This window comes from Dromaius novaehollandiae, chromosome 26 (assembly GCF_036370855.1).
Source record: "Dromaius novaehollandiae isolate bDroNov1 chromosome 26, bDroNov1.hap1, whole genome shotgun sequence".
NCBI classification, from domain to species: domain Eukaryota; kingdom Metazoa; phylum Chordata; class Aves; order Casuariiformes; family Dromaiidae; genus Dromaius; species Dromaius novaehollandiae.
This window is the reverse complement of record NC_088123.1, coordinates 4,357,894-4,369,993: the sequence shown is the minus strand read 5'-3', so window position 1 is coordinate 4,369,993 and position 12,100 is coordinate 4,357,894. Positions and strand designations below refer to the sequence as shown.

Below are 12,100 nucleotides of genomic sequence, written 5' to 3'. Positions count from 1 at the left end.
GGGCTCAGAGCCATTTGCCGGGCTCTGCTAGGAGCAGCAGGTCCCAGAAACAGCAGCAGGCAAGAGAGGCCCTAAGGCTCTGCACCATTTGGGCTTTTTCTCCTTTGAAAAAGCACAAACATTTCATGTTGCATTAAAGGCAGCTAAAAATACAGGCTGTGCTCTTGCAGTATTACTTTGCCCTGTGAGCAGTAGCTTTACTGGCTGAAATCATGAAAAAGGAGGTGAGGAAGCCCCAAATAGCAAATGGCAGCAGAAGCCCTTTGTGTGACAGGCCACGGCCTCGGCCACCCCGGCGCGAAGGGCTTTGGCTCCGCCGGGTCCGTGCTGCCACCTCCTGGGCCGCGCGCGACCGGTGCGGCAGAAACCCAGCGCTGGGAAAGGCCGACGAGCTCCCCACGGCTGCGGTTCGGCTGCTCAGGAAGCAACGAGCCCGTAACGCAACGCGCAGTCCTCGCCTAGTTGCCAGTAATGCTCACTGCTCTGCCTGGGAAAGGCTCAGCCCCAAAAACACAGAAATACTGCTAAGCATTCGAGCCTGGTTTAAGGTTTTCTGTGCCATCCCACGCTGCGGTTAGTAAGAATCTGATGACTAAAAGTAGCAGGAAGAAGTTGAAATGTACAGTGAGATCTGCAGGTGAGAAATCCTGCACAAACCACTCTTTCGGCACTCAGATAAGCAGCAGTGAAGCATGTAGGTTAGCGAATCAACACAGGAGGGAAAACAACCAACACTTTTCTGCTTAAAACCCTAAACCACAGGTTCCCCAACTCCACCTGCTCCGCAAGCAGGATTCTCGGCACCGCTAGCTGCTCCCAGCTCCGCGCAGCTCCGCACACACGCGTGCTGGGAGGCGTTCGGCTGCTCAGGCCGTGTTCCCAGGCTCCCTGGAAGCAGCTTTCTTCCAGCACTACCCACGTACCGCAGGCTCTTAACGCCCACTCTGCACAACCACTACAGGCAAATAACTGCCCAGGCATCTGCAGCAGCCTCCTCCCTGGTATTTTATTCCTGAGTGATGCTATCACAGTTTAAAAAACAAAAAGAAAAATATATACAGATTTTTATTGTAACGGACAACACCGAGTTATTTAAGAAAAAAAAAAACAACCAGAAAAATACAACCATCAGGTAATCCTGACAAGCAACAAACCAATCCGGACATTATAAAAACCAAAGACTCTAGGAAATAACGGTTTTTACCCTCTCTTCCTATGGGGCAGAGCGAGTACATCTGGATTTGTTATAAATAACCAATTCCATTGTACGGAGAGACGCCAAGATCCTGTCTCTGAGCTACCAGCACATGTAAAAGCAAGTGCTCTTCGCTGGTGCTGCCGAAGTCCTTTCCCACCGGCAAGCGACCAGTCCAAGCATCAAGCAATGAAATCCAAAGGCCTGTTGAATCCTCCTTTTCTGTTCATGTACTGCCTGCGAGGAGAGGAAGGGAAACACCATCAGTAACTGCGGTTAAAACAAACCATAAGAGACTCCAAACGTTAGAAACTGGCGAGCTTCCAGCTGGGCTGGCTGCAAAGCCAGTCTGAGAGAGGTCTGCAACGACGACCAGCAGCCACAGGGGAATCGACTTCCCCGAGACCGCAGGAACGAGCGCGCGGTAACGAAGCTGCCTGTATCGAGCTGCTTTCTTGTTTAAACCTGATACCCCGCTGAGGACTGTGCCTCGGGAGCTCACCCGCGTGATGCTGTCGGGTCTGTCTGGTCTAAACCTCTCTGGTTAAAACAGAAGCACCAAACCCCACGTCTGCCAATACAGACTTTCTGCGTGCTTTAAATTCAAGCTCCCGTGAAAAACAAAACAGAATTAATAGGCCATATTTTTTTACTCCAAGAAACAGGAGAATGCAGTTCCTCAGGGGAGGACCCCTGCTCTGTCCTGTTCTAGCCACATGCAGCACGTCTTGTCCATGGACAACGTGTCCCTTTTGCTCTTCACCTCTCTCCGCTTTCAGAATTTCAAGGAGAAACCAGAGGCCTCAGACTTGCCTCTGTCTGACAGCACAAAACGTGCAGCTTGTCTTTGTGGAGGCAAAAGGAGCCAGATCACCTCCTAAATAGACTTAGCGACAGCAGCTTCAACATAAGGCTGCAGAGTTTCCTCTGAAGGCGACCACCGTGTACAAGGAATTATTTCTCTGTCACAAAAACGCAGGTTAGTCCTGTGCAGGCACCACAGCAGAAAGACAAACCTGTATTTCCTCTTCTGCGACACGTTGATGGCGTAAGCATTTGCAGCACCGTCCACCTTCTTGCCCTAAAAGACACAGCGAGGAAAAGGGTCCAAAACAGAGCGCGCCGTCCATAGCCCAACGGGGAAAGGGCACGGCGCTGCAGAGCACACGCACGGGAGGGACTGGGGCACCGCGCGCAGGATGCCTCTGTGAGGGCTAACGCTCACCTGTGCCCGAGCTCCAGAGCTATAAAGAGGGAACCCACTGCGGTGTGTGGGTCTTGACAGCAAAGAAAGACACTTGGGCAAAGCCCGACAGCATCGTCAGGACCCGTACGGTGCTAACGAGGGACTGTTCGGGCACAGACACAACGACTCCTCTCTGCACGAGCCATTCGCACATCGCAGCCAGGGAGGGAGCGAGCAAAAAACCATTTTGGGACTCCAGCTCTAGCTGCAGCACACGGCTGCGGGATCGCCCTACCCACACTCACCTTCGTCGTGTCGAAGGAGGCAAACCCCATCATCTTCATCATCTCGATTTCCTCTTCCGTCTTGCCCTGCAGATCTTCCTCTGAAAGGGCAACAAAGCACATGAGTTCACCAAACGTGGCCACTAAAGAGCTCACCAGGGAAACCGGCATGTTAATATACGACAAGGTGCCCGCTGGGCTGTTCACAGCGTGACTGGTGTCTTGGTCAGAGAACCCAGGGGGTACTAACAAACACAAAAAATGCCCCCCTCCTCCTCATGGCCACGTGGCAAGCCAGGGCTCTGCTCCATACCCGTGATCTGCCGCTCTTTGCCTTTGGAGTCCTTTATTTCCTTCTTCTCTTCGTCGCGCCTCTCCTTCAGCCGCGGCGGCGAGGAAGAGCTGGACCGGTGCCGCCTCGGGGACCTGAGGTTTCAAACGCACGCGGGTTTCAGCTCCGCAGAGAGGAGCGGGTCGCGCCGCACAAAGCGCTCCACGGCGTCCCCGGAGCCGCGCGGTCACCCCGCCGGGGGCCGCAGGGCAGCGGGGCGCTACGCGGGCGAGCTCCGCGCCCCCCCTGCTCACCTGGAGCGCCGGCGGTGCGGGGAGCGCGACCGGCTCCTCCTCCTGTCCCTCTCGCGGGACCGGGACCGCTCCCTGCGCCTCCTCTCCCTCTCCCGCGAGGCGGACCGCGAGCGCCTGCGCTCTGCTCGGGGCGGCGACAGCGGAGAGGCGGCGCTCAGCCGGGCTGCGGGGCGCCGCGAGCCGCAGGGGCCGCGCTGCCCCCCGCGCCGCGCTCCGGCCCCCCACGCCTCCCTCCCCGGGGCTGCCCGGTCCCCGAGCGGCTGCGGGACGGAGCCCCTGGCCGCCGGCGGGGCCCGAGGGGGCCGCGGCTACCGGGGGGAGGGCAGGGCTGCCCCGCCTGCGAGCGGCCCTCCCCACCCGCCCCGGGCCCGGAGCCCCGGCCCCCGTCTCGGCCCCTCTCCGCCCCGGCCCCTCCGCCCCCCCGAGCCCGGTCCCCGCCGCCCCCGGGGCCGCCCCGGCCCCCCTCACCGCGGCGCGGCGGCGACCGCGACCGGCTGCGGCCCATCCCGCCGCTGCCCCCGCACTTCCGGTCCCCCCGCGCGCCGCACTTCCGGTCCCGCCGCCCCGCTGCTCCCCCCTCGCCCCGGCGGGAACCGACGCCGCCGCGCTTTGGTTCCGCAGCAGAAACGGTCCCGGGGGGGAGAGAAGCCGTGGGGGCTCCCCGGGGTGGGCTCGGTGCGGGGGGAGGTGGCGGCGGCCCCGGCCTCTCTCCCCCGGTGGGATGGACCCGCTGGTGCAGGGCCCGGTGGCAGCGGCAGCGCTGCCTGGTGTGGGGTCACCAGTGACACGAGGGCGGCAGGCCTCAGCGGCGCCCTGGAGGCGCCAGACACATATTCGCCGTTTTGCAGTGGTGTTTATTGGTCACTCCGCGATGAGCCGGGGCGGGGGGTGGCGGTGGCAGTGGTGGCAGTGGTGGCGGCAACCCCGCCGCACGGCTGCCCCGGCTGCCGCGCCGCACGCCAGGGCGCTCGGGGGCTCGGCCTCGGCCCGGGGCGGCGGGGAGGGGGGCGGCAGCGCGGGGCGGGCGGCGGGGCGGCGGGGGCCGCGGGGCAGCGGCCCCCCCGAGGTAGCACTTGGTGAGCGAAGGGGCGGCGGGGCGGGCGCCGGGCCTCAGGCCTCCGCCTTCTCCTTCTTCTTGGCCTTCTTGAGGAAGGAGGGCGTGCGGAACTTCTTCTTCTTCTTGGAGGGCGACTTGGAGGGCGAGCCCTCGGGCGATGCCGGGCTGCTGGGCGCCGTGGGCTCCCGCGGGGCGCCCGGCTCTGCCGCCCGGCCCCCCCCGCGCCTCGGCGCCTCCTTCCCCTCCTCCTCCTCCTCCTCCTCTTCCTCCTGTGCCGGCGGCGGCGGCTCCGGCTCCGTGGCGGGGGGCTCGGCCGGCTCCTGCCCCCCGTCCGCCTCCTCCTCACCTGCACCAGGGAGAGAGAAAGAAGAGGATGGAAGAAAGGGGGGTGAGGGCGGCCCCCCCAGGGGCATCCCCAGGGGAGAGCGAGGAAGGCCTCACGCCCTCCTCCTCCTCCTCCAGCAGGGCCCCTCACCCTGGGGCGGCGCGGCGGGCGCGGGGGGCTCGGCGGCGGGGGGCTCGGTGGCAGCGGGGGGCTCGGTGGCGGCGGGGGGCTCGGTGGCAGCGGGGGGCTCGGTGGTGGGCGCAGCCGGACTCTCCTCGCCGGCGTCCTTGTCGCCTGCGAGCGGAGACGGGGGGGTAGCGGCGGTGGGGGGGGGGGGCTCGTCCGGCGGCCCCCCGCATGTGCCCCCCGCCCGCGGCCGTACCGGGCGGCGCCAGCGCCTTGCGCTCCACCTCCCGCTTGTACTCCTCCAGCTCCCGGTCCGTCAGCTGCCTGAAGGGGTTGGGGGGCTCCGGCTCGGCCGCCGCCTCCCCCCGCGGCTCTGCCGCTGCCGCCAAGTGACTCTCTGTGGACTGAACCCCCCCCCGACAGAGCAGCATCAGCCCGCGGCGGCGGCACTTGGGGGGCTCCGGGCAGGGGTGAGGACGCGGGGACGCGGGGGACGGCGAGGGGCTGCCCGTGGGGACGGGGATGCAGTGCCGCAGGGAAAGGCGAGGGGCTGCCCGTGGGGATGGGGACAGGGACGTGGCACCGTGGGAAAGGGCGAGGGGCTGCCCACGGGGATGGGGACACGACACCATGGGAAAGGGCGAGGAGCTGCCCGTGAGGATGGGGACAGGGACGTGGCACCGTGGGAAAGGGCGAGGGGCTGCCCACGGGGACGGGGACGTGGGAAAAGGCACCGTGGGGAAAGGCGAGGGGCTGCCACAGGGACGGGGACAGGGACAGGGGGCCATGGAAAAGGCAGGGGGCTGCCCACGGGGACGGGATGTGGCACCGCGGGAAAAGGTGAGGGACGGCCCATGGGGACCAGGACGGGATGTGATGCTGCGGGAAAAGACGAGGGGGGACAAGGACAGGGGAGAAGGCGAGGGGCTGCCCACAGGGACAGGGACGGGGCGGCGCGGGGGACGGTGGCCGGTGGCAGCGGGCGGCACGCGTGGGGCGACGTACGGGGCTGCGGCTCGCCTCGGCGATGACGCCGGCCAGCAGCTGCGACTGGGGCCCGGCCGACTTGACGTCCTGGCGGTTCTGCTCGCGGATCTGGGGACGACAGCGGCGCTGGGGCCGGGGCCGGCGGCCGGGGAGGGGGGGCCGGGCCGCGCTGGGGGGGGCCCCCCGGGCCCTACCTTGTTCCGCATCTCCAGCACCTCCTGCGGGTCCGTGTAGAGGGGCACGAACTGGTTGGGGGTCTCGATGCGGATGGCCGTGCCGCTGCTGCTCCTCTCCGCCTCGTCCGCCTTCAGCCACTGCACGGGGGGGGGACACCGGTGAGGGCGGCGCCGCCGCGGCCCCCCGGCCCCCCCGGCCCCCCCGTACCGTCGTGCGGGTCCTGGGGCCGCCGGGCTGCTCGCCGGCCACGTCCACCCGCAGGTAGGTGTTGGGGGTGTTGAGCCAGCGCGTCTTCTCCTTCTGCTGGCGCTGGGCGTGCTGGCGCGGCGGCGCGGCCGCCTCCTCCTCCTCGAAGACGAAGGCCGTCACGGTGGCGGGGATGAGCACGTCGCTCTTGGGCTTGCTCCTCTCCTGCACGAAGGGGTGGCGGTAGGCGTAGCCGGTGCGGTAGCCCTGCGGAGGCGGCACGCTGCTGGCTGGGGTGCTCCCCGAGCGGGGCGCCGGGGGGGCGCGGGGGGGTTTGGGGGCTCACCAGGTTGTCGAGCATGCGCATGAGGGCCTCGAACTCGTGCTCGCCCAGGCGGCTCTTCTGCATGGGCCCGAAGGTGCTGCCGGCCCAGCGCACCGAGCCGGCCTCGTGCGGCCGGTGCTTGTCGCGCTCCAGCACCAGCAGGTTCTCGGCGCCGCCGGCGCTCGACAGCGCCGACACCTGCGGCGAAGGCGGGCGGGGGCTGCCGGGCGGAGCGGGGCCGGGGTGCCCTGCCGCGGGGACGCCCTGCCGCGGGGACGCCCTGCCGCGGGGCTGAGGCTCCGCTCGCTGCACGGTGCTGGGTGCTGTGGGGCTCGCAGAGGCCTGGCACAGCTCAGTGCATGCTCCCAGGGCACCATGCTGGTGCAGAGGCCTGGCGCAGCTCAGTGCATGCTCCCCAGGGCACCATGCTGGTGCAGAGGCCCGGCGCAGCTCAGTGCACACCCCCGGGGCCCCGTGCTGGAGCAGAGGCCCGGCGCAGCTCAGTGCACACCCCCGGGGCACCATGCTGGTGCAGAGGCCTGGCACACCTCAGTGCATGCCCCGGGGCCCCACGCCGGTGCAGAGGCCCGGCGCAGCTTGGTGCAGGCCCTGGGGCACCACACTGGTGCAGAGCCCCAGCACAGCTCGGTGCACGCCCCCAGGGCACCACACTGGTGCAGAGGCCCGGCGCAGCTCGGTGCACGCCCCCGGGGCCCCGTGCCGGAGCAGAGCCCCAGCGCAGCTCGGTGCAGGCCCCGGGCAGCCCGCGGCCCACCTGGATCTCGCAGGCCGCCTGCAGGTGGAAGGTCTTGTAGAAGGCCTCCTCCACGGTGTCGCCCAGCGCCAGCACGCCGTGGTTGCGCAGCACCAGGATCTGCGCGGCAGAGCGGCGCCCGTCGGCTGCGGCGGCGGCCCGGGGCGGGGGGGGGGGGTCCGGGGGGGGCACCTCACCTTGCAGGTGGGGCCGAGGCACTTCTGCAGCTGCACGCGGTCGGCCTCGTCGCGCAGCGCCCCGCCGAAGTCGAAGTAGGCGGCGTCGCCGGCCAGCAGCGCCTCGTGCGACACCGGCAGCAGCCCGCAGCGCATGGCCGACACCTGGGCACGGCAGCGGCGGGAGGCGCGGGCCGGGCGTGTCCCCCCCCCCCCCCGCCCCGCCCCGCCCCGGCGTGTCCCCCCCCTTACCGCGGCGCTGGCCGGCGTGCGCAGGTGCACCACGCAGCGGGTGCCCGGCCGGGCGGCGTGCACGGCGGCGTGCAGGCTGAAGGCGGCGGCGTCCACGGCGAAGCCGGTGCTGCCCTGCTCCACCACCTCGCCCAGGATGTTCACCTTGACCTGCGGCGGGTTCCGCGGTGCCGCTCAGCGCCCGCCGCCCCCCCCGCCGCCCCCCCCGCGCGCCCCCGCCGCGGCGCTCACCAGGCTCGACGCCGTCACCTCGCTGCACGCCAGGCCCCCGGGGCTGACGAGGAAGTGCTCCTGCTCCTTGCTCACCCGCAGCTGCCGGCGGCGGGAGGTGGCGAAGCCGCCCGGCCCCTCCGCTGCCGCCCGCCCGCCCGCCCCGCGCTCGGCAGCGTGCCGGGGCCCCGGCGACCCCGGGAAGCCCAGGAATTGCAATGGCCAGGGCCACGGGAACCCCAGGAACCCCAGGAACCGCAACGGCCGGGGCCACGGGGACCCCGGGAACCCCAGGAATTGCAATGGCCAGGGCCATGGGAACCCCGGGAACCGCAACGGCCAGGGCCATGGGAACCGCGGGAATCATGTCGGCCGGGGCTGCAGGAACCCCGGGAACCCCGGGAACCACAACGGATGGGGCCGCGGGAACCATGGGCATCATGTCGGCTGGGGCCACGGGAACCCCGGGAACCCCAGGAACCACAACAGCTCGGGCTGCGGGAACCACGGGAATCACGGGAACCACGGGAACTGCACTGGCCACGGCTGCGGGAACCGTGGGAACTGCGGGAATTGTGCCGGCTGGGGCCGCGGGAACCGCGGGAACCATGGAAACGGCAACGGCCGGGGCTGCGGGAACTGCAGGAACCATGGGAATCGCAGAAACCGCGGGAACCGTAACGGCCAGGGCTGCGGGAACTGCGGGAATCATGCTGGCCAGGGCTGCGGGAACTTCAGGAACCATGGGAATCACAAGAATCACGGGAACCGCAACGGCCGGGGCTGCGGGAACCACGGGAATCGTGCTGGCCAGGGCCACAGGAACCATGGGAATCGCGGGAACCGCAACGGCTGGGGCTGCGGGAACCGCGGGAACCGTGCCGGCCGGGGCTGCGGGAAGTGCGGGACCCGCGGGAATCGCCACCGGCCGCCCCGGCGCATCCCCCCCGCGGCGATTTGAGCCGGCTGGCACCGGGGGGGCGAGGGGCCACCCGCAAGCCGCCGCGGGCCTCACCGTGACGTGGGAGTCGCCGAGGCGGGCCCAGCCGTAGAGGTCGAGCAGGCGGCAGAGGCCGCCCACCTTGCAGCGCAGCAGCCGCTCGCCCCGCGCCAGCGGCAGCCCCTCGCCCGCCCCGTGCAGGTCGTTGATGGGCGTCACCGCCGCGGGGCCTGGGGGCGGCGGGGCCGTCAGCGCCGGCGGCCCCCCGCTCGGCCGGGCCCCCCCCCGGCCCCCCCGTACCCATGGGCGACGTGGGGAAGATGGCCGGGGAGGTGCTGGCCATGAAGTCGGCGATCTGCCGCAGCGCCCAGATGTTGGACGAGTTGTTGCCCTTCTTCATCTGCTCCTGGATGAGGCTCTCCAGCTCCTCCCTGAAAGACTGCAGAGCCCCGGCGCGTCACGGCGCCCCAAAACGCCCGAAAACGCCCCAAAACCACCCAAAACCCACCCCAAAACCGCCCGGGGCGCCGCTCACCGGGCTCTGCAGGATCATGGTGACCCGCTTCTTCTGCTCCATCATGTTGAAGTCCTGGCGCAGGTCGGCTGCCATGTTGCGGGCGCGCAGGTACTCGGGGTCGTCCGCGGAGAAGCGCTCGAAGTAGCGGGGCTCGGTGCCCGGCGGCGAGGCCACCGGCTCAGGGCTGCCGGCAGCGCTCATCCTCGCCACGCCCCGGCACGGCTCCGGCGGCCTGCGGGCAGCGGCGGCTCCGCAGAGCCTCCCGCGCAGGAACGCCCGTGAAAACCCTCCCGTGCAACACCTGCCCCTGCAACACCCTCCCGTGCAACACCCTCCTGTGCAACACCTGCCCGTGCAACACCTGCCCGTGCAAAACCCTCCTGTGCAAAACCCTCCCGTGCAAAACCTGCCCGTGCAACACCCTCCTGTGCAAAACTCTCCCACGCAAAACCTTCCCATGAAAACCCTCCCGTGAAAAAAACCCTGTACAAAACCTTCCCATGCAAAACCCCCCGTGCAAATCCCTCCCATGCAAAACCTCCTGTGCAAACCTTCCTGTGCAAAACGCTCCTGTGAAAAACCTTCCCGTGCAAAACCCTTCTGTGCAAAACCCCCCGTGCAAAAGCCTCCCGCACAAAACCCTCCCGTGCAAAACCTTCCCGTGAAAACCCTCCCGTGCAAAACCCTCCCGTGAAAAACCTCCCATGAAAAACCCACGCAGAACCCTCCTGTGCAAAACCTTCCCATGAAAAACCTCCCGTGCGAACCCTCCCGTGCAAAACCCCCCCGTGCAAAACCCCCATGCAACCCCCCCCCCGCGTGCACGTGCCGCCCACATGAGCCCCAGGGACGAGGGACGCTTTGGTGGCTGCTGCCGCTCCCACCCGCCTCCCGCCCCTGCAGCGGGTGCCGCGGCCCCGGGGCCCTCCCCGAGGTGGCCCCCAGCACCCGCCGCCCTCCCCGGTGTCGCGTGGCCCAGAAGAGCCCAGCCGCGGGGTGCCGCCGGCATCGCCCCCGCCGCCCCCAGACCCGGCCCTGCGGCTGCCGGCCGGGGCCATCGCTGCTGCTGCCAGGTTGCCTCCCGCTGCTAAAGCTCCGCGCGGCGGATGCCGAAAACGGGGTGCGAGCCGCCCCCGCCGCCCCCCGCCACACGGGAGGAGGAGGAGGAGGCAGTGGTGGGGGGAGGAAGACCCCCCCGTGTCTCAGCTTCCCCCTCCCGGGGAGCCCGAACGGTGCCGAGCGGATCGATAGCGGTGCCGCGAGCGGCTGACGCAGGCCGGAGGCGGCCGTGGTGATCGATGCCGGCCGGCGGAGCGGGCAGCGGGGACAAAACGGCCGCTTTTGTCCCCCCAGACGGGCCCAAACATGAAGCCGCCCGGCCGGGCTGGCTGCCTGCCTTTCACGGCTCCCCATGGCTCCCCGCGCCCGGGCCGGCGGCACAAGCACCGCGTCGGAGGGGCGAGCGCGGGGCTTCGGCTGGCGACTGCGGCCTTGGAGAGGGTGACGGGCGGCGGGGAGCTGACGGGGGCCGGCGGGCCGAGACCGCGGCCGGCACCGTGGCGGAGCCGGCGAAAGGTGCCGGGGATCAACGCCGCATCCCCTGGGGATCGGCCTAAGCCGCCCCGCGCCGGCCTTGCCCGGCCGAACCCCCGGGACGAGAGCGGCGATGCCCCGGCGATGCCCCCGGCCGGGACAAAGGGCCGGGGCCGAGGCCGGAGACGGGGGCGGCAGCGTGGTCCCGGGGGGGCTCCCGCCCGCGCCTCGCCGCCTCGACGCCCAGCAGCCTGGCAGCACCGCGGGGGCCACAGCATCGCCGCGACGGGGCCAAGCGGGGCATCGCCGCGTGCCCCCAAATGCGGGGATCCGCGGGGAAAGCGGAGCGGGGAGGAACCCACCCCCCCCCCCCCGGGGCGGCAGCGCTGGATGCTGCGGGCAGCAGCGGCCCTGGGGGGGTTCCCGGGGCTGGGGGGGGCCGGAGCGGGGCCGGGCGCTGGGGACGAGACAAAAGGAGGCGGCGGCCAGGTGCCGGCATCGCCCCCCCCCACCCAGCCCCCCCGCCGCAGCCGGGGACCCGCCCGGGGGGGCTCGGCGCGGGCGGCGGCTGAGTCACGGTGCGGCCGCGCTGCCGGGGCCGGTCCCGGCTGCGGGTTTTTTTCCGAGGGGGGGGGGACGGGGGGGACACGGTGCCCGGCGCCTGCAGCGAGGCGGCGGCTCCGCCTCGACGCGGCCGCTGCAGCAGCGGCGCCCGGGATGCGGGATGCGGGATGCGCCCGCCGCGGCGGCTGCCGGCTGCGGGGGGGGGGTGGGGGGGGGGAGGGGAGGGACCCCCCCCCGGGGCCGCGGCAGGGCGGGGGTCGCCGCGCGGCTCCTACCTGCTCAGCGCATCCGCCGCCGCCGCAGCGCGCCGCCGCCCCCGCCCCGCGCACAAAGGCCGCCCCACGCGCGGCCCCGCCCCGCCCCACGCCGCGCCCGCCGCCGCCGCACGCGTGGGGGGGGGGGGAAACGAGGTGGGCATCCCCCCCCCCCCCTCCAAGCATCGCTCGGCTCCGCCGCTCTCCAGCCCCTTTTGCAACACACGCAGGCGCCGCTGCCCCTCACCGCGGCGTCGCGGCAGCCAGGCGCCCCTCACCGGGGCATCGGGGCAGCCTCCCGGCGGCAGCCCCCTCCCCAAGCACCGAGCGCCGGTGGGTCCCGCTGCCCGCGGCCCGGCCCCCCCCCTCCGCAGCATCACCCCCCCAGCCAGGCCCAGCCTCCCCCTCCCCAAACAGGGGCCGGATCCTGCAGCCCCCCCCCGCCCCCAGCACAGACCACAGGAGCC

General features: G+C 70.0%; 2 protein-coding genes across 4 annotated transcripts; both read right to left on the bottom strand.

The window, feature by feature from the left end:
• Nucleotides 1-1,052: 1,052 nt before the first annotated feature.
• On the bottom strand, nucleotides 1,053-3,842 carry SNRNP27 (small nuclear ribonucleoprotein U4/U6.U5 subunit 27). The gene is made up of 6 exons (XM_064497724.1): nucleotides 3,719-3,842; nucleotides 3,251-3,371; nucleotides 2,979-3,091; nucleotides 2,687-2,766; nucleotides 2,212-2,276; nucleotides 1,053-1,432 (listed from the first exon to the last, which is right to left on the bottom strand). The coding sequence occupies exons 1-6, from the start codon at nucleotides 3,753-3,755 to the stop codon at nucleotides 1,378-1,380; spliced, it is 471 nt and encodes a 156-aa protein (XP_064353794.1). The 5' UTR covers nucleotides 3,756-3,842; the 3' UTR covers nucleotides 1,053-1,377.
• A 241-nt stretch (nucleotides 3,843-4,083) lies between these two features.
• Nucleotides 4,084-11,711, bottom strand: ADD2 (adducin 2). 3 transcript variants are annotated; one of them, XM_064497745.1, is made up of 15 exons: nucleotides 11,655-11,711; nucleotides 9,301-9,541; nucleotides 9,066-9,204; nucleotides 8,841-8,995; nucleotides 7,847-7,927; nucleotides 7,616-7,765; nucleotides 7,385-7,528; nucleotides 7,209-7,307; nucleotides 6,455-6,631; nucleotides 6,130-6,375; nucleotides 5,940-6,059; nucleotides 5,764-5,853; nucleotides 5,015-5,162; nucleotides 4,783-4,926; nucleotides 4,084-4,653 (listed from the first exon to the last, which is right to left on the bottom strand). In XM_064497745.1, exons 2-15 carry the CDS (start codon nucleotides 9,481-9,483, stop codon nucleotides 4,361-4,363), a joined length of 2,169 nt encoding a protein of 722 aa, XP_064353815.1. In that variant the 5' UTR covers nucleotides 9,484-9,541; nucleotides 11,655-11,711; the 3' UTR covers nucleotides 4,084-4,360. The 3 variants fall into 3 exon arrangements, with proteins under 3 accessions (XP_064353815.1, XP_064353816.1, XP_064353817.1); XM_064497746.1 differs by having other exon boundaries at nucleotides 6,130-6,333; XM_064497747.1 differs by lacking the exon at nucleotides 6,455-6,631 and having other exon boundaries at nucleotides 6,130-6,333.
• Nucleotides 11,712-12,100: the final 389 nt, after the last annotated feature.

Bases quoted from the DNA above. Each gene is read 5' to 3' on its own strand.
- SNRNP27 (XM_064497724.1), bottom strand. From the start codon at position 3,755: ATGGGCCGCAGCCGGTCGCGGTCGCCGCCGCGCCGCG. The intron at 3,372-3,718 runs GTGAGGGGGGCC...CGCCCCGAGCAG, and splicing joins GCGGTCGCCGCCGCGCCGCG to AGCGCAGGCGCTCGCGGTCC. The intron at 2,277-2,686 runs GTGAGTGTGGGT...TGTGTCTTTTAG, and splicing joins CCTCCTTCGACACGACGAAG to GGCAAGAAGGTGGACGGTGC.
- ADD2 (XM_064497745.1), bottom strand. From the start codon at position 9,483: ATGAGCGCTGCCGGCAGCCCTGAGCCGGTGGCCTCGCCGCCGGGCACC. The intron at 7,766-7,846 runs GTGAGCGCCGCG...AACCCGCCGCAG, and splicing joins AGGTGACGGCGTCGAGCCTG to GTCAAGGTGAACATCCTGGG. The intron at 4,927-5,014 runs GTACGGCCGCGG...CTCCGCTCGCAG, and splicing joins CAAGGCGCTGGCGCCGCCCG to GCGACAAGGACGCCGGCGAG.